Source organism: Verruconis gallopava, assembly GCF_000836295.1.
Source record: "Verruconis gallopava strain CBS 43764 unplaced genomic scaffold supercont1.118, whole genome shotgun sequence".
Lineage (NCBI taxonomy): Eukaryota > Fungi > Ascomycota > Dothideomycetes > Venturiales > Sympoventuriaceae > Verruconis > Verruconis gallopava.
This window is the reverse complement of record NW_015622254.1, coordinates 1-21,767: the sequence shown is the minus strand read 5'-3', so window position 1 is coordinate 21,767 and position 21,767 is coordinate 1. Positions and strand designations below refer to the sequence as shown.

The window sequence follows — 21,767 nt, the reverse complement described above, 5'->3', positions numbered from 1 at the left end:
AACACAATTGAGCTCTTTATTCCAAAGGTGAGAGTTCTCGCTGTTGTTGTGCTCTTTTGCTTGATTATTTGGTGTAGGTGGACTATAAAATGGCTTCCGAAGTAGATCTTGCATCACCCCTATATACTAATATAGCTGATTGAGATTATGAGGAGTTTTAGGTGTAAATTGCTGATCATCTATTGGTAGAGGTAAGGGTGGTGTAAGTGGCCTCAAGATTATCGATAGAACTTGTTCTGAGTTAAATAAGATAATTCCAGTAGCAGCAAATCCACTATAGATATTATTAACTGAAAATGCCTCTGATTGAGCTGTTTTCAAGCAGGCAAGAAACTCAGCTTTGTCGATGTGAGAGATGCCAAGCCTCATCAGGTTTGCAACCTGGTTTCTATATGTCCTCTTTAAGACTGTAAAACAGCCTACATCAAGGGACTGTAATAAGTGTGGTGAATATGGAGGCATATATAATATAATGATAGAGTATACAAGGAATATTCGAGGACAGTTTTCAGTGTAAGCACCCTAATTGCTCACAGTGGTTAGAGACGGTTCATCATTTCAAGAATCATGCGGCTATTGTACATGGCGTGTGGCATTATATCGCCTGGCTTCTTATTGGCACCGGCACAATTTATTACGTTGCCACAGAAGAAGTTATACAAGCACCCTAGAGCAAAACTTTTTCAACCTAAACATTTTTTCATGTGTTTAGCGCCCATATCTAATTGACCCCTTCATATTAAAGTCACCGGAGACCCCCGGAGAACAAAAAATCTTTTCTCAATGATTTGCAAGTCAAAATGCGAATCCCACATGAAGTTGTCGGGATTGATATCATGATAGATGATGCTATAAGAATATACAGCATCCAGGCCCTCCGTAGCCTCATATGCCAATGGCAGCCGCTCGCACTTCGTGATTTCCGGACCATGTCCACAAAGCCGCTGTGTCAAATTACCATTTGGCATATACTGTAGGGCGAGTCCATCTTCCGGTGAACATGCTATTATGTGAAGGAAGCATTCATGCGGTCCTGGCCTTTGGTAAACATAAAACTCCCGCTCGATGTCTCTGAGACTGCTTTTGTCCTTCTTTGTCTCAGGATGGCACGTTTTCGCACGTTTCCGCAAGGTAGAAGTTCTATTATGCCTGAGCTACCACCAGATGTGACATTCTTCTCACCTGTTGTTAGCAGATATTGGAGAGTGTTGATTACTGCCGACAGCTTATATTGCGATTTATCGTCTTGTTCATATTGCAGGCCAGTGCCTTCAAATCTGGAACAGAACGGGTAGGTCTAACTGGTCTAGTTTTGTAAAATTTTACTGTGTGATGCTCGGTGCATTCGTTGGCTCCATCTTAAGTATAGTGTGGTTGACTTCTTGCCAGTAGGTGGCCGCTGTCGCAGCACAGCCTAATCAGGCAATACTGGTAGAAGCTGGTGAATACTGAGTGTGCAGTCGCATGTAATTGAGCATGTAAGAGGAGCAATTGCTATATGTCAAAGTAAGGCTGAAATTGGCAGCAGAAGAGATTACATTATGAGTTATATGTGTATCTGTGTTCTGCCCAGGAACGTGTTTCACACAAAATGTGTAAGTTAAGGTGTTGCAGGAATATCACATGATCTCCCACATAAAAGACTCTTTTCTGTAAAGACAAACCAAAAAAATATACAACAACATATAAAATTACTATGAGAACACATTTTCACAAGAATACGTCTATTTATATTATATTTTCACTTCCTTTTGCTTCCCTGAGCGCTGCACACCAGCAATCTCCAGCACTGCCTAGCTTAGGCTAGCCCCTCAGTGAGACAGAATGAATCCAACGCCTAAAATTAGTCACCCGTGTCTTGGCACTCTGTCTAGCTGTTTCCAACCTCGAGGAGAAGCATTGAGTCTGTCAACCATTCCGCAGCTTGACTAAGATCTCCCTGACTTCATTAACGATCGATCCAAGAAGTACAGCTGCTCAGAGATTTGCACTTGACTTAAACCCAAGCACAAATATACCTGCGGTTGGGTCAAGAACCGTTCCTGAGTCGAGCCGTGCGACGAACCAGACCGTGGTACTTTTACAAGAGACGAATACGAATGTCCTCCCCTTAGAACCTTTTGAAGATATTCACGTTTGGGAAATTTACAGCTTCTCATGTCAATGATGGGACGCTGGGAGGTGAGATCTAAAGATGCCTTTCGTGCGGCGTAGAAATGACTTTGACTCTTTAGTTCGTACCACATCCTCTATATAATAGCATTGTCATTAATGCTGAAGATGAAGATGAAGATGACGATGATGGGACTACCAGCTATGACCTTGACATTCCTCTTCCAGAATATTGCGAGACCATTCGGAATCCCATGAGCATCATCATACTTGACGGAGAATATGCAATCAAGATCCCTCGATCACGAAAACAATTGTTAAGAGAATTGCGATATTATGAGATAAGGGAGACATTAGGCAAAATCGACCCAAATGAATTGAGATATCATGGTCTCAGTAAATGGCCATCTGGTGACTATGGGCTGGTATTAGAGCGCATCGACCAAGCCTGGCTGAAGGAAAACTACAAGCATGATATACTTGGGATATACAGAGAGGACGGCATGGCGCTTCCGCTTGTAGAGCGAATTCATGCGCGTATGCTACTGCGACAGTCCGCTTCTTGGTTGTCACCATATCATGGCCAGATAAATGTTCGTGATATAGTGGTCACTATAAAACAGAATACTATCATCCGAGCCTGTATCATTGACCACGGTGACCAGCCTGGTGAGGACTATTATAGCACCCGCGAGCTAGAGTCCGTACTTGAAGAGAGAGGACTATTGGAGTTTCAAGGACTTGTTGGATATCTCATTGGGCGTGGGCTTTACTTTTGGTATAAAGTCTTCCTACTTCTGCCCTCGACCCCTGGTCTGGCATTGAGAAATGCCCTTTTACTTGTAAAGGATATTCTGAACCATATAAAGGATTTTCTGAACTCATGTAACAGAAATAGTCATAATGATTAACTAGATCCAGGCTCAGTTTCAGATATCTCTAATCATTTCGTGCTGTGCGCCATTAATAATGTAGACAATTCGGAACCTGAAACCTCTTCTATCATCATTTTGCGCAGCATATCGCTCAATAAAATGCGTCCAGCCGAAAGGATCTCGCAACTGAAGAGTCTGGTTTTGATCATTATACCATAGTGGGCCGCCTGACCATGGAGTCCAACCCAGATAGACATAATTGCTTCCATCTGGAGGGGATATAGTGGCCGGTTGTATGTTTGCAAAGAGATGCCTACGGATACCGGCAAGGATAGATGAGTATATCACAGCCCGAACCGTAGCATAGTCTTCACCTCGACCGAGTACCTGAATGACATGCGCCCTCTGCTCGTAGCGTGTATCGTACGCGATTTCAATATTTATCCGATCAGTATTTTGAATCTCATTGCCAGTGGCCTCAAATTCGATCTTTAGAAGAGTGCAGCAATCAAATAAGAGATATTGGGTGCAATCGTATTCGTGTGCATACCTAGTACACTTTAGAAGTGTCGATATGTAATTCCTTATATACCTACCTCCGAATCTTTCTGGTCAGTCTTTGAGTATGCTCATTGGCGTTTCTAAGATCTTGCTGGCTCCACTGAGTTACGTTGATATATCCTGGACGCTTGAGTTCAAGCAGGGCGATAACTTTATTCACGTCATCTTGGAAGCATACCAGGTCGGCGACAACCTTGCCGCTCGTGGACGGTAGCTGCGCGAGCATTCGGTATTTACCTCCCAAAGGCGCAAAGGCTGCTCTCATCACAGCAATTATCTCGTCATGGCAGAATATAGTAGCATCTCCTTCAGCTCGAACCATCTCCGGCACGTAACCGTCATACCCACCTAGCAAGACATTCCTATTTCTGAGCTGTAACGTCTCTTCCCAATGGCCTTCTTGAAGAGGACGAGAGAATGTCTTTTGGTGTCTACCAATTCGCTTGTATGCTAATGTAGTTTGATTGAGAGTAATGGACGCCGGAGGTTCAAGAACTAACGTAGTTTGCGTTAATCCTGTGTTGATCACGTTCAAAATCGACTGCATGATGTGTGGATAAGATGGACTTGATAGAAAAAAATGAATTAATAGTGCGCAGTAGGATTTTCGAGAGAGGCGCTTATTGTCAACTCTAGGCAGGCTCAATGTCACGTGATGATAAGACTTGTGTCACACTGTGGCACTAGCGATGCTAGGCAGTGCTGAACAAGATGTAGTCAAAGCACAATAAAAACACCATAACAGCGAGAACTCAAATCGTTGAAATTGAATATTCCTATCGTGCGAACACGTCACCCTGAAGGAACTGAGGTCGTCAGCAGTCGCAGTGCGTCGCCCAACGCGTGTGGAACGCGAAATGACGATCCCATGGCCCCGAGAGGTGGCATGGCCAGTACCAATACAGGAGCACGCTACTCAACTTACGGGGCACCTTCGGAACGTACTGCTCCATCTAGATCGCGAGGAAAACCAACCAGTAACCCCGGAAGAGATGAGAACAGTGGTTATGGCAGCAATATCCCTAGTCGGAAAGGTCATGAGGACCCCTGACATGACGGCGGTACATCAGAAGATGAGCACCATACACACAGAAATGACGGCGAACGCGAACGGCACGGCGAAAGAGATAAATAACATCAAAGAGGAACTCAAGAATCTGGCGGTGAAGGTACAAAAAGGCATCACGGCGGGCGAGACAGCCACCGTGGCGGCGACTGAGGCCGCGGAAGTAGGCAAGACAGTCGCCGCTATAGCAAGAGATATAAAGAACAAAGGAATACAGCATCAGATAGGAGGACCAATGAGCTATGCCGCTGCGGCAGTATATGGTGCCCTGATCGCAAATACACACAGCATACAGAATACTTATAATGCTCTATCTCCAGTGCAGCATGAGATCATCATGAACATAAGAAATGCCCAGACAATCTAACACCTACGCGCCATGAATCCGCGTATCATGAAAGCCCATGTTGACACAGCCATCGCCCAGAGCGAAAACGAACATGTAGCTAAGATCACCACTTCTGACGGTTCCGTGACACAGACCAGGGGAGCACATTTATATCGCTCTTTTAGAGACACTTATGCAAACGTCTCTATATCGACACCCGCCTATCAACTACCTACGACCCTGAAACGGACGGTCAGACTGAACGCGTAAATGGAGAAATAGAGTAGTACCTCTGCAGCTTTATAGACTATATGCAGGACGATTGGGATGACTGGCTGCCTATAGCAGAATTCGCCGCTAATAAAAGCTAAAATAAAACAACAGGAGCAATACCATTCCTGGCAAACACTGGCTAACACCCGCAAATAGGTTTTGAACTACCCCCTGACAGCTTGCAGTCCCTAACAGTCAGCGACATTGACCGCTTTATAAGCCGGATGCATAAACTAAACCAACACCTTTATAATCAAATGTCCTGGGCCCAGGCTGTCTACGCGGAGAAAGCCGATCGCAATAGATAAATAGGACCTAACTACTAAGTAGGCGACCAGGTTTGGCTGAACCTGAAGAATATGCGCAGCTACCACCTAACTAAGAAATTGGACTGGAAGAATGCAGGCCTGTATGAGATTGAAAAGAAAGTATCACCTTATATATATAAATTAAAGCTACCTAGCTTAGTATATATATGGCCTATAGTTAATATATCGAACCTGATGCCAGCAACTGACTATAAACCGCTACCTAGCCAGCAGCAGGAGCCTCCACCCCTAATTAAGGTTGATAGAGAAGACGAATACCTGATTGAACAGATCCTCGACGCCCGAATCCACCGCCACCGACTACAGTTCCTGGTCAAATGGCGTGGATATGATAACCCGGATGATAACACCTGGGAACCTGAAGAAGCCTTACTTGAGACAGCAGCTCTCGCTGAGTATGAAGCATAAAATACATCCCAGATTGAGCGACTATGACGCAAGCTCCGAAACCGTAGCAACCCGACCTGAACCCGAACACCCGAATCTGAACACCTGAACCTGAACGCCTGAACCAGAACATCTGATGACCCGGACCCGAACACCCGAGCCTGAGCTCCCAAAAATTCTCCCCCGGGTTCCTCTCTAGAGGCTTCGCCGGCTAGGACGGGGGTACTATCACGGGGTCACCCCTATGACACGTGATAGGCACCATTCTGTTGCCTTACCTAAACCCAAACATTAGCCAGCACTAGCCAACACAACCTGATGAAAGCCAACACAACCCAGTGTTGGCGAACCAGCCCTGGAGTCAGCCAGCACTGGCTAACATAACCTGATGAAAGCCAACACAATCCAGTGTTAGTGAACCATGCCCCGACCCCCAATTAGGAAAGGTGGACAAGCCCTCCCCCTTTTCCTTATATATTGAAGTATGGGCTACTCTCAGATATTCTCTCTTTCATGCAATATCTTGACCCTGGTACTACACCTGTACCACGCGATCTAGTAGATAGTTGACAATCTCATTATTTCACCTCACGTGATATTTGAGTAGATCCCATCTATCGGTTTCGTGACATAAGCAAAGGATGCCTCCCACCACGCCGACCCAGCGGGAGATCATAGTAAATATCAGGGATAGCCACATAATCGAACGACTACGAGCAATAACCCACAGACTCTTAAAATATATGTCAAGTATGCGATTACCTAAAGCAAGAATAAACACATCACTGGTATCACTATAATGTCAGCCAACCAATTAAAGAGCGGAGACCTCAGTATCCGAACAACAACAGGTAAGGAGACTTAACTCCTACAGCAATTCACAGACGACTAGGTAGCACGAGTTGGTAGCGGGTCCTCAGTCAGGAAGCTGACCTACAGCGTCTTAGTACATGGCATACGGGTTAGCACAGTCAACATGGATAAGCAGGAAGACATAAGAAACGCCATCCTACAAGATAATAAACCTTTTATCCTAAACGCAGAGATCAAATACATCAGATAGCTTACCCAGCGGGCACCAAGTAAAGCAATATTGTCAATTATTATAAGGCCAGAGGATGCTAACAAGATTATCAATGAGGGCCTAGTATAGCAAGGAGAGATATACCAGAGCGAGCGCTATAAGCAGCAGTGCCACCTAAAGCAGTGTTTCAAGTGTCAGATATATAGCCATATAGGAACCCAATGCAAAGCAGTAAAGACATGTGGCTACTACACGCTAGAATATGACTCAAGGGACTACCCATCAAAAGGAGACCGGAACCCCCCCAGGAAATGTGCAGCATGCCGCGGTACACACAAGGCGTGGAACTGCCTGTGCCCAACCAGGAAAAACAAGCTGGCCAAGGTAAGGGTGGCCTACGCCAATAGGCTGTGATACCATGCGGTTGCGCCAACAATGGACCTCTTCCAGTCTCTTGAGCAATTCGGCTATGCTGGAGGATACCTGCCTGAATACGTCGTCACTGGGAATTATGTCGTCAGAGAAGGTCCACCAGCGGTGCAAATGTGAAAAGTCTCGTTGAACGGCTAAATCACTGGTACATTCTGCAAACGCACTTATCTCTTCATAAATATAGGTCATTCATGTGCTCTCCCTTATTGTAAACACTCACAGCAAACTGATGTGAGAATTACGTTTGTGTTGAAAACATCCCAATCAAGACACCCTTTCTGATTTTTGAACTACTTCTCGAGCCTTTCAGTATTCTTATCGTCCTCATCTCTTAAATTTTTGAATGGAAAGTCCAGTACCGCAATATTGGCGCTTGCTATGCCTCGGTATTTGGTATTGAGTTCTTCGGCGAGCCTATTCTTCTGTTCAACAAATCGTCGCCGTGACATCTAGATATTAATGTCCAAAGGTGCAAGTTCACGGAGAGTTGGGATCGAGAACAAAGCTTACAGCTCTATATATAAAGCGCTTCATGGCGGTGGAGGCGTTTTCGCTATGACAATCTTAGTAAGTCGTAACTCACTTTATGGGAGATGACATACGGTGATACTTCTTCCAAACATCGCACTGCTCGCCGCACGGTTCAAGAATACAATTCTCTCCCTCAGTACATCTGACCACGGGCTCTGAGATGATAATATCCATAGCGATGAAAAGTGTAATAGAGGATGGAGACTAGTTTCAGAGTGCACTCCAACAAGCTTATTGCAGGGCGATTGACCTCGTGACGTCTTGAGTCATTGCCCCACTAAACCAACCCTTGCCAGAACAACAAAACAAACGACAGTTGTCCAGCTACAAGTAAGTGCCCCACCTACTCACTTCGTGATAATAAACACTTTTTAATCCTCTCTCCCTCCTCCAGAACTTATCGCGTCGACCATGCCCACACCGCTCATCGAATTTTTGAGACGCCATCGCGAAACCCACTTTACTCGCATATGAACATCAGGGAAGACGTATTGCAAAAGATAAAGGTTGATGAGGGGAAGGACGTGCTCACGACATATTTTGACTATGCCTTGGAGAAGTTAAAGGTCGAAGAAGGAGAGGATGGTATTGAGGAGTGCATGAGAAAGGTATTCCCAGTCTATAATACTTTATGAAGATCACTCACTGACATGGTGCAGATAAAAGAGACCATAAGCGAGGTGACTTCCTTCACGACCATGAAACCGAGCCGAAACCCAGTACCTGCACCAGATAACACAGTTGCCATTGTAGTGGATGTTAGGAAACGAGGGTCCTGTAGGGTGTATAACACAAGCAAATGGCTTGGGGGCGCTGGAGGCGCTGATACAGCTAACACGAAAGTCGTGATTATGCCATGGCATCACAGCTGGAAATACCTTTGCATGGGCGAAATGGAGATAGCATTTATTTTAGCGTTCCCTCGTCCATAATTATACTGAGAGCCAGTTTGTCCGCTATTGCGCACTTTGCGGGGTCTGAGGCTGTTGATGTAACATCGTGTTTGTTGAATCTAAAAAGCTATTTATCGCTGATTCGTCTCTCAAACATCCAGCACGGCTGGCACATTTGGCATCTTTCATGATCCGAGCACAATCGTAGCCGCCCCAACGTGAAAAGGTCCACCCAGCAACCTTGCGGTGAACACACCCAACATTCCCCAGGTAGCGGCTGGTACGACCAAGATGTTACTACGGACCTGATCAGGCGACTCATCTGCTCGTTCTGCGGTACTGGGCGTTCCATGAACTTCATAGTCATTGTATTTGTGGTGGTGAAAATTATAAAGGGCGGGTTTGTTATTGGGACTGGAACGGTCATGATGCTAGGTTTGCCAGCACCTTTGTAAGAATAGACGATATCTCTAAGGTCCGCTGCACTGAGCTGATACACTTGTCCATGTAGTTCGCGTATAGGTGCGCCTAGTGGGTGCTTAGTAAAACTTCGAATGAAGGAAAATACATACCTTGATGGTCAGAAATAGCTACTGGGGAGATTTCATCTTGGTGGTCTTGCGGAATGTGTTCTACGCGCTCCTCTGGCTGTGCTTCTTTGTGTCAGCGCACATGATTGAGTCTCTCGGACAACGTACCAGCCTTGAAAGCCTCGTAGCTTGGGTCATAGAGGCCCGGTTCCCCGTAACGGACTCTTGAGGCGTGTACGGCGAGGGCATTGTTGAACTCCATGCGATTTAAGTAACGGCCCAACCCACGAGATTTTATGCGAGCTTCTACTAGCTGGAGGACTTGCCGCAAGCGATTGAGATTCATATTCCTGGTTTTCTCTATTGAAAAGGCTATGCTATGGAACCTGAACACTCTCCAGTTTACGGTTCGTAGGAGCTTCTGTTTCTCGACGTAATACTTGTCTTTCTGGCGACATTTCGTCTGGTAAGTATAGTCGGCAAAGTCCTTCAGGCGGTTGCATGTACGGTCCCCAAAGCGGGTTTCAGTTCCAAGCTCGCGCAGTTTGGCCTCTGTATCCCTGATAGCCCAAATGATGGGGAGTCTGGCAAGCACTGTCGTTAGCTGCTTGATAACATCCTCTCGGTAGGTGGGATTTGTGAGCCCTTCCGCGACTCTACAAACATCAGATATTCGGAGGAAAGTGGGGTAATATTTATCTGCGGACTCCAGAATCCTCTCGTCCACCTCTAGAGGGCTGAGATCTAAAATGTTGACATCCATTAGAGCTTGTCGGGGCCCGTTGGTGCTGCGCGAGTTATGATTATTATGGGCGATCGCGAGTTTGGTTTGTTGGTATGCAGCGCGAGCTGGGGTTGTTTCTGTGCGGCGCGAGTTGAGGTTGTTGCCTAGCAGCGCACGTTGATGGAATATCTGGGCAGCGCGCATTCAGGGTCTAGCTGGGCTGCGCAAGAGTATTATTTATGTGCGCTGCGCGAGAAGCTTAGGCCCAGCCGCATGTCCCGCTCCGGTGGATCAATGTTTAATCTGGGGGGTGGGGTATTCTGCAGCGATGCTATTGGTTCCTGCATGATGGTTTGATCCAATTGGAACTCGAGCTTCCACAGCCGCAGTTCACTGATATGTGATTCTGCGATCGACGATTTCAGCCAACTGTCTGCCCCAGAGCCCTTGATGTATGACAGACTCGAAGATGACGGTTGACGCACTCAGAACACAGGACAAATTGCGTGTTGAGGGTGCATCGTCGACAGACTTGAATAAAAGGTCTCGTCTTTTTCTCCATCACACTAGACTAGTTCTAGAGCCCAAAATTTCGCTAGACCTATTCTACCTCACGCAACCACAATTTCGGTCTTGTTTCCATTATCCAGCACTGCAGCTGTGGCACATCTTGCTCAACATGGCTGGTCTCCAGAGTTCGCAGTCCACTTCCACGGCGTGCACACCTCCTATCACACCTCCTTCTTCACAGCTGCCACCTTTCTCTGTCCCTTCCCTGAAGAGGGAGTCTCGTATGACTGGAGACGAATTGGCGAAAGCACTCCAACTTACAACGCTCGATGCTCCATCTGGTACTCATCAAACCAACACACGATCTGAGGCTCAAGGGAGCAATTCAGTTGTTGGAAAATAGAGCTTTATGTAGCTCCATTTATATGTACTTACGGCAGGCGCGCCTAGGATGTGGTAAACGTATGATAAGAAATAGAGAACTTTTCCGTCTTCAACATGATTATGCCGTCAGTACGTCCTAATATGATATAAGACGTAAAGGTTCTAGCCTGGTTGCGGCAGTTTCTTTGTGCTACTACTGTACCATCCCTGCACTAGTTCTAGTGACCTACACAACAATACTCTGTGCAAAAACTGCAGTACGGCAACATGGCTGGGTGGCGTTAAGGCTCCACCTCAAGATGCATTCCTCCATGCACGCTGCGCATATATAGGTGCACATCAGTTGCCTTTTGTTTCTATGAGTCGACAAATCTTACAGCAATCAATCATGAGCAAAGCATCTCTTTCACTTTCAAGAAAAATCACCGATGAGCTTGAGCCACCGCCCCCTCCGCCGCCCCCTCCACCTTCACCAATGCTAGTTCCTAAATTTATCGATTTCGGAGAATTGAAACAAGCGCTTTTGCCATGCCAGGCTATTAGATTCATGAAAAAATTATACGAGGTATGTTATATACACTTTGATGGCGGAAAGGAGCTGATGTTAAGAAGGATGAGGAAGATGTTCCAAAATGGAAGTACAGATTGACAGAAAACGACACTACTCTGATGGTCTGGTCGAAATCCGGCTACTGGCATCGCGATTGTCGATCATTGCTCGATAACGACCTTTGCGACTATAGTGCATTGGTGATGCAAAGAGTTTCGGATTTACAGGTAGTAGAGCTGGCTAAGTTGTAGCATGAACTCCGCGGTTCGAAGTGCTTGAGAACGTAATAACGCAGACAGAAGCTAGCCTTGTACTCTAAAGGGAAAATAAAGCCAATGAAACGTTTTATTTCGTGGAAATTCATCCTTGAAACGTATGCATACATTGACGCGCTGAGGCGTAGGACGTAGGTAATGCAGATAGCTTATGGGATAGCCGGCATGGAAAGCCGTGCAGGACACAAAGCTGCATAGTTAAATACCCTTTAATTTACGTCACCCCTGCCGCTCCTGAATCTGCAGAGTGGCGTTAACGATTTCATGAAGCGTACACTATGCTGCTATGGGGTATACCCAGAACCAGATCTTCGTATCATGCTTTCCTTCAATCTATTGGCGGTCAGTGCTGGAACAGTGGGCATCTGTTTGATAGTGATCCCTTAGATGAATTCAGGCTAGGCCACTACTATCTTCCTATATATAGACAGTAGCACCGCACCTCGAACTCAATCAGGAGCATCCAAGATGTGCGACTACACACAGGTCGAGTACGCCTGCGGTCACTTGCGATATACAGTGAAGGCATGGTGTACCAAGTATCAAGAAACACACAAACGTTGTCCACCAAATATCGTTGGAATGTGAGTTCCTGCTCAGCTCTAGTTAGATGTCCTCCTGGTAACGGCCCATAGTGAGAACCGGCTGGACAAGAAATGCGGTACATTACTTTCATCCATGAGAGTGGTTATTTAATAGCTGATCATAACTTCAGGCGACTGTAGGGATAAATTGATTGCTAGAAGGGTCGGAGTACAAATATGAGCATGCTTCCAAAAGCTGGATAGCAGATGTTGGATGAACTCATCCTACAGGGGGCGAGCGGTTTTCGTGACTCTATAACATGCTAGCAGATGCGCTGTTTTCCATGTTTATACAGTAGGAAGGACGAGCACAGCTAAATTTGGCTACAAAAAGAGTGTTACTTCGGCGACTCTGCTGAGCAGGTACCAGCCTTGGGTTCATATCATACAGGAAATGCAGTATGCAAATGCATAGACGAGTCGGTGCGTGCACTTCTACACCGGTTTTCTGTTCTAAGCTTGTAAATGCATCCCATCCTACCTTGGCTGCATCCAATCCATAATAGTTAGCGCACAACAATAGACCGCGCCTTCTTGGCAAGGCTGAACACCACGGTCAATGCACATCTGTCGGCTGTACCTCCCTTGCGGCGTCGGTGATTCTTTGACGCATTGTGCCATTTCTGTCTTTAGTAAGGCGCGGGCAATGCATAATGCACCTAGCGAAGCTGGAGCCCTCGTCTTCATCGAGGATTATAAATACTTGGTCGCTCATATAACTCGCTGCCCGAACAGTAGAACTAAGAACAATAACAGCACCAGAGAAGCAAGTATTACGTCCCCTAATGGCTTTCAAAATCATCAGTGGTATGTTATAATTCGCATCGTGGTACTGAAACTGGGAAATGACTGGGTTCGTCACAGGGAATATTCGAAACAAGCGAGACCATGATGACGAAGTGACAGATATTGAGGACTGTCCACAGGAAGGAAAGCCAAAGCTCATCCGGCGCTGACAGGAGAGAGACATGAGGACTACTCTTGAGATCCCATGAGCTCGGCGTAACGGGGATATTGAGAAAAAGGATTACAGAAGGCGGAATAGGCTCGACTAGACTATGGCACACTCATTTAGCAGAAATAAATCCAGTATCGATGGAAAGAAAGCGGATGGCAGCACATCCGGTTTGCGCATTTCGCGACTTAAAAACTCCACGTTCTTAAGTGACTAGTTCTAGTGCCGGTGATGCCACTTCTGCAGTACACGGCCGTGGGAACCGTTAACATTACCGATTAACTTTGAGTTTGCGTGAACGGCAATTGTCGTAGCCTAGCGTCTCGATGGCAAATATATTGATCACAGCTATCCTTGGTCACAATTAGTCTAGCCAATTTTTAATCTGGGTCTAGAATGTGAAGGCTTTGTATCTCAGAGGAGACAGAGGTGTGCTCATATCATCTGGACACCGAGGGAAATGGTACTGGAAGCAGCTCACTTACGAAACATATGAAAGTTATAAGGAAACTTGGGACTGAATTCGGCAAGGCTTAGCTATCTGTTTTATTACACTGTTTAGCTAACCGGAATCAATCTTTCGAATTTAAACCCTGTCCTTTATGGACGCGCACAAGGTGATGATGTTGGCAACAACGCCTGACCAATAAATCACTCCTCATCCTAGGAGTTAGACTGCACGAACGTCTAATCCTTGCCAAGGAGAGTAATTTTGGTGTTAGATAAACTTCTAGGAACACTTAATTCTATCGTTAGTTCTAAACTCTACCGATTTACTCATGAGGCTGAGCTTGGACCCTTCTCCTGGACAAGCATCTCCCATAGAGTACTTTCAGAACCACACCGGAATTTCAGCAGAATTACCAGAAAGATATCCTTAAAAATACCCATCAGCTCAAAAAAGATGTCAACGTCAACTTATATTTACCTTCTGGAGTCGCCAAGTTATGCCAAGCTTCCAAAAGCCCTCCAGACTATTGAATTGCCTCCTTACTTATTTTAGGTTTCAGAAGCTTTGCTTGTGCTTACATTACTAGGAGGGTTAAGTTAGGGATTGTCATTTTCATCGCAGCCCTTGCTAAATTGGCATCTACAGCATGGGTTCTTGTGAACAGCCCAACAAAGGACTTAACGGGATTACGACATGGCATGGCATTCGTAACTAAGTGATGGATTGAGCAGACAGAATATTTTCCTCTAGACAGCTCTCGACGAACGCCCGATTCTGGTACCCTGAAGGTCCCGCATTTGGGCCCACGCGTAAGTTAGCGTTAATTTTCTCAGAAATCCGGAGTAAACACCTAAAGCGATCACAGTATGTACCTATTTAAGATGCTATGTCTTCAAGACCTTATAGACGAAAAGCTATATAACGAACTGTATTTGAGAAATCTCATCACACATGTGGCATTAAGCAAACGACTCCATAAAATGCAGTTGGAGTATATTATAGAGGATTGCATAACAGCTGGGAAGAAGATCGAATCTTTCACAGAGTTCCACACTCATACTCACCCTGGGACGAGCACGTCTAGCTCTACAGCCTCATTATCCGGCATTTATAAGCAGTATAGGCTAATAATGCTATATAACCATAAGAACAATAAGAAGATATCATTTAAGCTAGCTAAGCAGGATTAATGATAGAATTCTTAAGCAAGATATACTATAAATGATTGTATTATCCCTGTCCCACATTTCCGTGTCGAGAGATTCAAAATTTCTTTCTAAAAGGGCTGGGAGCTAAGTTACAAGGGGCTGGTATTCGAACACTTCTTCGGACAATGCATTCCGGCGGGTTCCAAAACAGGTCCCCTACCGACACCACATTCATCGATGTAATTTTAATTGTTCTCTCGCCTTATGGGCAGTATCTATTAGTAACTTATATACATATAATATGAATAACATTGTTACCGTTTACCACATGGAACCTCAAACACACAGCAACAAGTTACTGCTTTCAGATTTGACTGCAGACCTGGTTCTCGAAGCTCAACGAAATCTCCATGACCTGATCCAGAGAGCTGAGCAGGTCTTAGATGATTTAAAGCTCGCTCTGAATATTTCGGAATTCTCACAATACCAATATACTGTCTCTAAAGGTTGTAACACTTTGCAACCCCATGATCGGACCTTAATCTTCAAACCCGCGTACGGACAACACCCTGAACTGAGGAGATGTCAAAAGTATACCGAGTTGATAGATGCCTCCCAAAGCATTGCTGAGACACAAAGGTTGGAGATGCGATACTTGAAGCCTAGAGTCGTGTATATCAGAAGGCCTACCACCTCGAATAGCACTCTGTAAGGTAGGGAAGGGACCAAGTCTGGGACCTGGGCAGCATGCATGAGGACGATTGGGTTTGAAGTCTTGTAGAAGTCCTGAAATTGGGCCCCCTCGGTTCGAGGTTATATCTCTCTGTAGGTTTAGACATACTGTTTCTCCTTCCGAACACTTTTCCCATACTTCTTCGCATTTAGCATCGTCTTCTCTTTACATCCACAATGGCGGATAGCAAAAGCCTCATGACCGACGAAGCGTCGTCTGTTGATGATAGGATCTCTGAAGGATCCTCTCAGCCATCCATCATCATGGAAAGTTGCCTGCCAGGAAATAATTTTTCCCAGGTTATGCAAGATCTCCTCCTCTTTGAATCACAAATTGAGCGAAGGTTCCTCACCACAAACGCAGTCTATAGATACACATGTGGTAATACAAACTGCGGTTTCACATGTGGAGTGCCGCATCTTATGTTGATTGTGAGAGTGCGAGGCCTTGCTGATGACCAGGTTGGCATTATACTTCAATCTGCCGAAAAGCCCATTGAGAACATTTTGCCTCAAGTTCCTAAGCCGCGATACAGCTATAGAACATGGAGGAACTCGAGATGGAACATCATACGGCGAATGCTCTTGTGTTTATTTGTGTATTACACATACGGAGATATGCAGCGTATCTGTCGACTCACAACAAGACCACTTCATGTTTGTGTCCTCGGAGGTATTATGGGGAGGGTGCTCGACCTGCAGAAACGGTTCTTGCTGGCGAACCCTGAGCCAGAATATCGCAAGCCACAAGATCGTGAACGAGATATGCTTCTGGCAAAAGAGATCATGCTATAAGTGTAATAAATTAAACATTAGGCAATTCCTTGGTTATTTCATTCCTAGCCGTTTCTACTTCATCTATAGACCAGCAATTCGAAATTGCCTTCACTTTTGAAACCTGAAAGTACTGAAGCGAAGAGATTTCGTAGGCCAAGTGAGGTGAAGATTTTGCAAGCTGAGTTATCTTCATGATTTAAGTTGCTGTCGAGTCTTTCGAACAACTCGAAATTCTCCCCTGGGTTGCACATTCGAAAGGTCTCATTTTTGGTACTGTTCTTTCTCTGTTCTCCCAGCTTTCAGTATGATGGAAAAGATGCAATGCGGGTCTGGGTCCAATGTAACTTGAGCTCAGACCCAACAGACATGACACATTGACTGCTTCCTGGCATGCTTGGTTGCCCGCTGGTTTGACATTGTGATGCGGGGTTGAATTGGGGACGTGCAGGACTCGAAGCAGGAAGGTCATACAGAGACGAAGCACCACAAACTACCCCTGTGAGTCTACATGTCTTGTTCGACAATGCCAGCGGGAACCTAGAGTAATCTCTTTTCTGCAGTGACGACATTTGCAATGGAAGGTACGCCCATCACTGTGATAAGTGGATATCTCATGCACGTGGAGCAGCTGAGCTGATGTTGGCTCCTGAATCTTGAAATCTTGTAGGAATGGGTTTCAAGAGAAAAGCTGAACGGCTCGGACTTTATACGTATCTTGTGTGCCGCAGGCACGCCCTGCTTTGTCTGCCTTCTTCCTCACTGGTGCGTTCTGCGACCCGCTCTCTCATCAGTTGCCTTGCTATCCAATGCACTCGGAATCCAGTAATTAATATCAAACGCTCCAATAGGCCATAAACTGAGTAAACTTACAATGCTTTCCGGGTATCTAACCGTCGGCTGCATAACGGCGCGACTAAACCATGAGGCCATATGCTGCTACGAAGATGGCAAGGCCGCCGATAGCCTTAATCAAGAGCAAGAGGCCCTTCTTCTAGAGCGCTTTCGTGGTACCACTGGATTTGACTGTGGGGAGAATGCAGCAACAAAAGTCATTAGGCAAATGCAACTATGACTCTCAACGCTTTGTAGTAGGCTGTACTGGCATGTCTTTTATCGATGCCAGCCAGCGCAAGCTGCTCCACACAGGCTATACCAGCAACAGTGCGCGACAGAACGTGGCTTTCTATTTCGCTAAGCTTATTCGAATAGACTGGCGTCTTAGAGCTGAGTATTATGAGTGCACGCTTGTGGACTATGACCTAGCAAGCAACTAGGGGAACTGGCAGTACACTGCGGGTGTTGGAAATTGTCTTCATGAATGTCAAATTTTCAACCCAGCAAAGCAGGCCTTCGACTATGACTCAAATGGGGAATACATCAAGACGTAGATACCTGAGCCGCGAGACTTGAAAGCTCTGGATGCGCAAAGAAATAAGGTGAAGCAGACGTTGCTCAAACTATGCCAGCCTTGCAACTTGGAGCGAGAAGAAAGAAAAACAATGAGCTTGAAGTCTCTCTGGAAAACCTGAGGCGTAACAATAAGAAAAGAGGTGGAGGACAGGGTCGTGAAAGATTCAATTCTGGGGACAGATGGAGAGGAGGAGGGCGAGGGCGAGGAGGAGGTGCAAGAGGAAGAAATGGGGGAAAAGCAAGCGCGACCAAGACGTCGAACGATGGATAGAGAAGCGACGAGGAGAGTCCTAGCAACCCCGAAAATGACGACCAGAGGGAGCGCATTGATGTGGTTGAAGTGGTAGGAGCAGACACGGCCAATGCTGGAGCTTGACAACGAGAGGTGCAGCGCACTACAGTAGTACTGAGAAGCGAGTCAGTGATGGGGAGTACGACATCTCGGCCTATCAGTGCGAGTTTTGAACTCTCTTCACAAAGGCTGAGACCGATTCACGTCAAGGCGAACAAGCATAATGTTCTTTGTATATCAACTTGTTAGTGTGCATATGGAAGATAAAGGGATTCAGATGCGCCTTTCTTATTTTACCTGTTCCCAAGCTCTTACGTGCATCTCCGTTTAGTTCTTGGGAGGTAGAAACTGTCGGATGCCTTCCTTTTTCGATGGTCAGAACTGTCGGGAGCCCCCCTTTTTTGATGATCAGGTCTACCAAAGGATGATTTCAGACGCTGTTGTTTGATTAGTAATTTTACTGAGAAAGGAGAGGCGCTGATATTCCGAGGTTCAGTCTGTCCTCTCTTCAACGATATGGAGAATGAGTCAGAAGTATTTAACTTGATACTCTTTCGAAAGTTGCCGTCTTTATCCCAGCAGGAAGGGTCATCTATCGGACAAACTGGGCAGCCATCTAAAAGAAACTGCGCTGATTCCGCTGAGAGCTGTTTCATTAGCTCATGGAAGGCCGAATCATTGACTGATACAGAGCATAAAATGCGTCCAGACCCTACAAACCTCCCTTCATACCTTTCTGGGTCTCTATCGAGCTCGAAGTAGAACAAGGAAGCTACTACGCAATACGCAGCGTTATCTATGATTTTGGATATCGAGTCATCCTTGTCGGCTTGCTCGTTCAACATTGGTATACTAGCCGTGTCATCTAGTCTCGGCTCAAAGTCCTTAAGTGGAGTGTCAATTCGATGATACCACTCTGGGGTACACCGGGTTTGGATCGCTTCTCTAATTTGTTTGTCCTGTAACTTTTCCCAGAAGGCTTCACCTAGTTTACGCAAGATGCTCTTTTGCCGGGTATTGTCAGACACATTTTCTGGAGTATCGGCATGGTGCGGTTCACCAGTTCCCAAAGAGATGACAAAGTCAGGCTTGCCAGTCAAAGGGAACAGAGCTGCTGCCTCGGAGAGCGCTAAAATCAATGGATCATTCACGAACGGCCCTGCATCTTGAAATGTTCCAACATCACGTATATGTTTGGGAGGGAAAAATCTGTGGCTGATCAGTTCCAGAACATTGGGGATAAAAGATAACATACCCAAGTGCTGCAGAAGCAGAACGTGCTCTACATCCGGTGGTCAGCTTTGCTTCCTACCTTGTCTACGGACTTACATTTCCCACAGTGGAACAGTTCCTAATCCGTCCTTTGGTTTTATGATGCGGTCTTCTATATTAAATCAGGTCATACTTCATTTGAATCACGCTAGACGTACCTTGGCCTTTAACACGCTCCCCAACACCATTATAGTTCGTGAAGATACGGCGAGAAGGTTTACCACCGACAGTGGCCACCGGGAGGCCAATACGTGTTCCCGTAGTCGTCGCATGTGAACAATCTAGAATGCTCCTATCATTCCCGAAAACCTGCTTCAGCGCCGCTTCGATATTTTCAGGCGCATAAAGTCCATCAGCAAAGTATGATACCAAAAGTTCAATAACGTTACGAAATATCGGAATTTTAGATATTTTCCGAGGCGTAAAGGCAACTTTGGCGAGTCGTTCAAAAGTATCTGTAGACTCTTCGATGCTCCATCCGTTAACAAACATAGCTAGCACGATCAAACCTCCTGAAAAACGTCAGCGTCGATCAGTCAAATATTTAAGAGCGTACCTGAACTAATTCCAAAAGCGACTTTGAAGAATTGCTGGAAGGGAATCGGTAAACCAATTCGATCATATAGACGCTTCATCATCCTGAGGGACGTGGAGCCGCGAGCGCCACCACCATCGATGCAAAGGATTCCTACTCCAGCTGTAGGAGGATGAACTTTAACATTTACTTCCTCAGACATTTCTTCTCCACAAAGAAAACAGTGATGTATTTTGTACATCCATGGGTCGTGTTCGTCGACGTCCCCAAAGACGAGAACGCAGTTCTCACATAGGATATGTCCGCAGGATAAGCCATACTGTGGTCTTCGACGTAGGCAGCAGAGACAAGTACTACTGCTTCGAATACCTTGCCAATGGTGTTTAAATCGATCTAAATTGCCGCGGTGAATCTCTGCAGCCGATGAGGGATTGTATGTTAGCTGCTCAAAGAAGTTGATCAAATGTTCACGGACCAGATTGATGAAACCACTCCGGAGAATGACATCTTTCGAGTCTGTGAAACATATGACTCTCTCTTTCGGAAACGCATCTTTATATAGAATGTCCAGTACCTGCTCTGGAGGGAACACTGTCGGTTTGTTAATTTGCACACTAGTCATAGTATAATGACTTACAGTGCGAATGAGGGGGGTAGCTGTCCAGCAAAAGACAAGATGCGATAGCAGGAGCTGCAAACGCGGTGAGATCTCGAGGATTTCTAATGTGCTTCAGCAGGTTAGCTAAATGCTCATCCAAATCTTGTGGTGCTGGATTGTCCACTCGGGAAGCTATGATAAAATTGAACGGCTCATTTGGAACCCGAGAGAAGTGCTCACATGCACTTGCAAGGAACGCAGCAAAGTGAGTCACAGAGAAAAGACACCTGGACTCCTCCCTATTCTTCCGCACTTGATCTGATCCAGCCATGATACGTTCCTTAAGCAGTCTGTGACGAGCATTGACAGAGAGTGCACCGGCTGGGAAAAGTGCAATTATCTCAATTGCCGAGACCTGCTCAAACAGGTCTCTTTTAGTTTCCTCGCTCAGCAGCCATAGAAAGGCCTTTCTTGCCTCTTTCTCATTTTCCACGCCTGCGGGGATTTTTTCGGTCACTATGACCACCCGTGGGCGAGTACTCCTGGGACTTGTCGACTTTTCAACCTGCTCAAGCCACGTAGCAAGAAGATGTGCAACTTGCTTGAAACCGCCTAGGTCATCTGAGAAAAAGCAGAACACGTCAACAAACGGTTGAAGCAACTGAGAGTAGATGGTACTGGAAATCTCGCCCAGTGAGCCGAGCCTCTGGACTATCTGTTTCGTGGTTTCATGACACTTCGTGGAAGGGATTTTAGCCCTTAAAGTTTTTACTGGGATATCGCTATCAGCAATAAGTAAAGGCCTTTCAGTGAAGATACTTGATGCTTCAACATGGAGGTGTATTTCGCCTGGGACCCGCTTTGTAAGAAATCGTTGGTTTCTCTTCGCTCCAAAGAGCTCGCGCAGCGCGACCGTTTTTCCTCTATTGCCAATTAGCACAAAGAGGCTTGGTTTTTGGGAATCCGGCTCAGGAATCTGGGTTTTGATGATATCAAGGCGGTCGGATATCACTAGGTAGGTATCTTTGCCTTCGGAGCAAAGGCTTAGCCAGCTCGTGTGCTGGCAGTGCTTCATATTGAAAGCCAGTAGTGGTCTAATGGCATACAGCGCAGCGGATGAACTTCAACTTATATGTGCACTGGGGTCCAGGAATCGGGCCCTATGTTAGATAGTCCTCCCTCATAAACTGAAGCCCGATTTCAGTATTTCCTGAGACGAACAAAAAAAA

The 21,767-nt window shown here is 45.9% G+C and overlaps 8 protein-coding genes across 12 annotated transcripts; 5 read left to right on the top strand and 3 right to left on the bottom strand.

Annotated features, from left to right (window-relative positions):
• Positions 1-1,690: 1,690 nt before the first annotated feature.
• On the top strand, positions 1,691-3,096 carry PV09_09669 (uncharacterized protein). The gene is made up of 2 exons (XM_016363778.1): positions 1,691-2,181; positions 2,235-3,096. The coding sequence occupies exons 1-2, from the start codon at positions 2,158-2,160 to the stop codon at positions 3,021-3,023; spliced, it is 813 nt and encodes a 270-aa protein (XP_016208405.1). The 5' UTR covers positions 1,691-2,157; the 3' UTR covers positions 3,024-3,096.
• Positions 2,722-4,165, bottom strand: PV09_09668 (uncharacterized protein). Its single transcript, XM_016363777.1, has 2 exons — positions 3,584-4,165; positions 2,722-3,537 (listed from the first exon to the last, which is right to left on the bottom strand). The coding sequence occupies exons 1-2, from the start codon at positions 4,093-4,095 to the stop codon at positions 3,042-3,044; spliced, it is 1,008 nt and encodes a 335-aa protein (XP_016208404.1). The 5' UTR covers positions 4,096-4,165; the 3' UTR covers positions 2,722-3,041.
• Positions 4,166-5,632: 1,467 nt separating this feature from the next.
• Positions 5,633-8,177, bottom strand: PV09_09667. 4 transcript variants are annotated; one of them, XM_016363776.1, is made up of 5 exons: positions 7,990-8,177; positions 7,898-7,940; positions 7,100-7,801; positions 6,945-7,052; positions 5,633-6,873 (listed from the first exon to the last, which is right to left on the bottom strand). In XM_016363776.1, exon 3 carries the CDS (start codon positions 7,574-7,576, stop codon positions 7,238-7,240), a length of 339 nt encoding a protein of 112 aa, XP_016208403.1. In that variant the 5' UTR covers positions 7,577-7,801; positions 7,898-7,940; positions 7,990-8,177; the 3' UTR covers positions 5,633-6,873; positions 6,945-7,052; positions 7,100-7,237. The 4 variants fall into 4 exon arrangements, with proteins under 4 accessions (XP_016208403.1, XP_016208402.1, XP_016208401.1 ...); XM_016363775.1 differs by having other exon boundaries at positions 6,945-7,801; XM_016363774.1 differs by having other exon boundaries at positions 5,633-7,052.
• A 64-nt stretch (positions 8,178-8,241) lies between these two features.
• PV09_09666 (uncharacterized protein) lies at positions 8,242-8,952 on the top strand. The gene is made up of 2 exons (XM_016363772.1): positions 8,242-8,526; positions 8,578-8,952. The coding sequence occupies exons 1-2, from the start codon at positions 8,389-8,391 to the stop codon at positions 8,848-8,850; spliced, it is 411 nt and encodes a 136-aa protein (XP_016208399.1). The 5' UTR covers positions 8,242-8,388; the 3' UTR covers positions 8,851-8,952.
• PV09_09665 lies at positions 8,823-10,269 on the bottom strand (the record flags this gene model as incomplete). 2 transcript variants are annotated; one of them, XM_016363770.1, is made up of 3 exons in its annotated part: positions 8,823-9,339; positions 9,384-9,464; positions 9,510-10,269. In XM_016363770.1, the coding sequence occupies 3 exons, from the start codon at positions 10,267-10,269 to the stop codon at positions 8,939-8,941; spliced, it is 1,242 nt and encodes a 413-aa protein (XP_016208397.1). In that variant the 3' UTR covers positions 8,823-8,938. The 2 variants fall into 2 exon arrangements, with proteins under 2 accessions (XP_016208397.1, XP_016208398.1); XM_016363771.1 differs by having other exon boundaries at positions 8,823-9,464.
• Positions 10,270-10,437: 168 nt separating this feature from the next.
• Positions 10,438-11,273, top strand: PV09_09664 (uncharacterized protein). The gene has a single exon (XM_016363769.1). It carries the CDS (start codon positions 10,520-10,522, stop codon positions 10,976-10,978), a length of 459 nt encoding a protein of 152 aa, XP_016208396.1. The 5' UTR covers positions 10,438-10,519; the 3' UTR covers positions 10,979-11,273.
• Positions 11,274-11,281: 8 nt separating this feature from the next.
• Positions 11,282-11,841, top strand: PV09_09663 (uncharacterized protein). Its single transcript, XM_016363768.1, has 2 exons — positions 11,282-11,524; positions 11,572-11,841. The coding sequence occupies exons 1-2, from the start codon at positions 11,318-11,320 to the stop codon at positions 11,758-11,760; spliced, it is 396 nt and encodes a 131-aa protein (XP_016208395.1). The 5' UTR covers positions 11,282-11,317; the 3' UTR covers positions 11,761-11,841.
• Positions 11,842-15,831: 3,990 nt separating this feature from the next.
• PV09_09662 (uncharacterized protein) lies at positions 15,832-16,449 on the top strand (the record flags this gene model as incomplete). Its single annotated transcript, XM_016363767.1, has 1 exon — positions 15,832-16,449. The coding sequence occupies one exon, from the start codon at positions 15,832-15,834 to the stop codon at positions 16,447-16,449; it is 618 nt and encodes a 205-aa protein (XP_016208394.1).
• Positions 16,450-21,767: the final 5,318 nt, after the last annotated feature.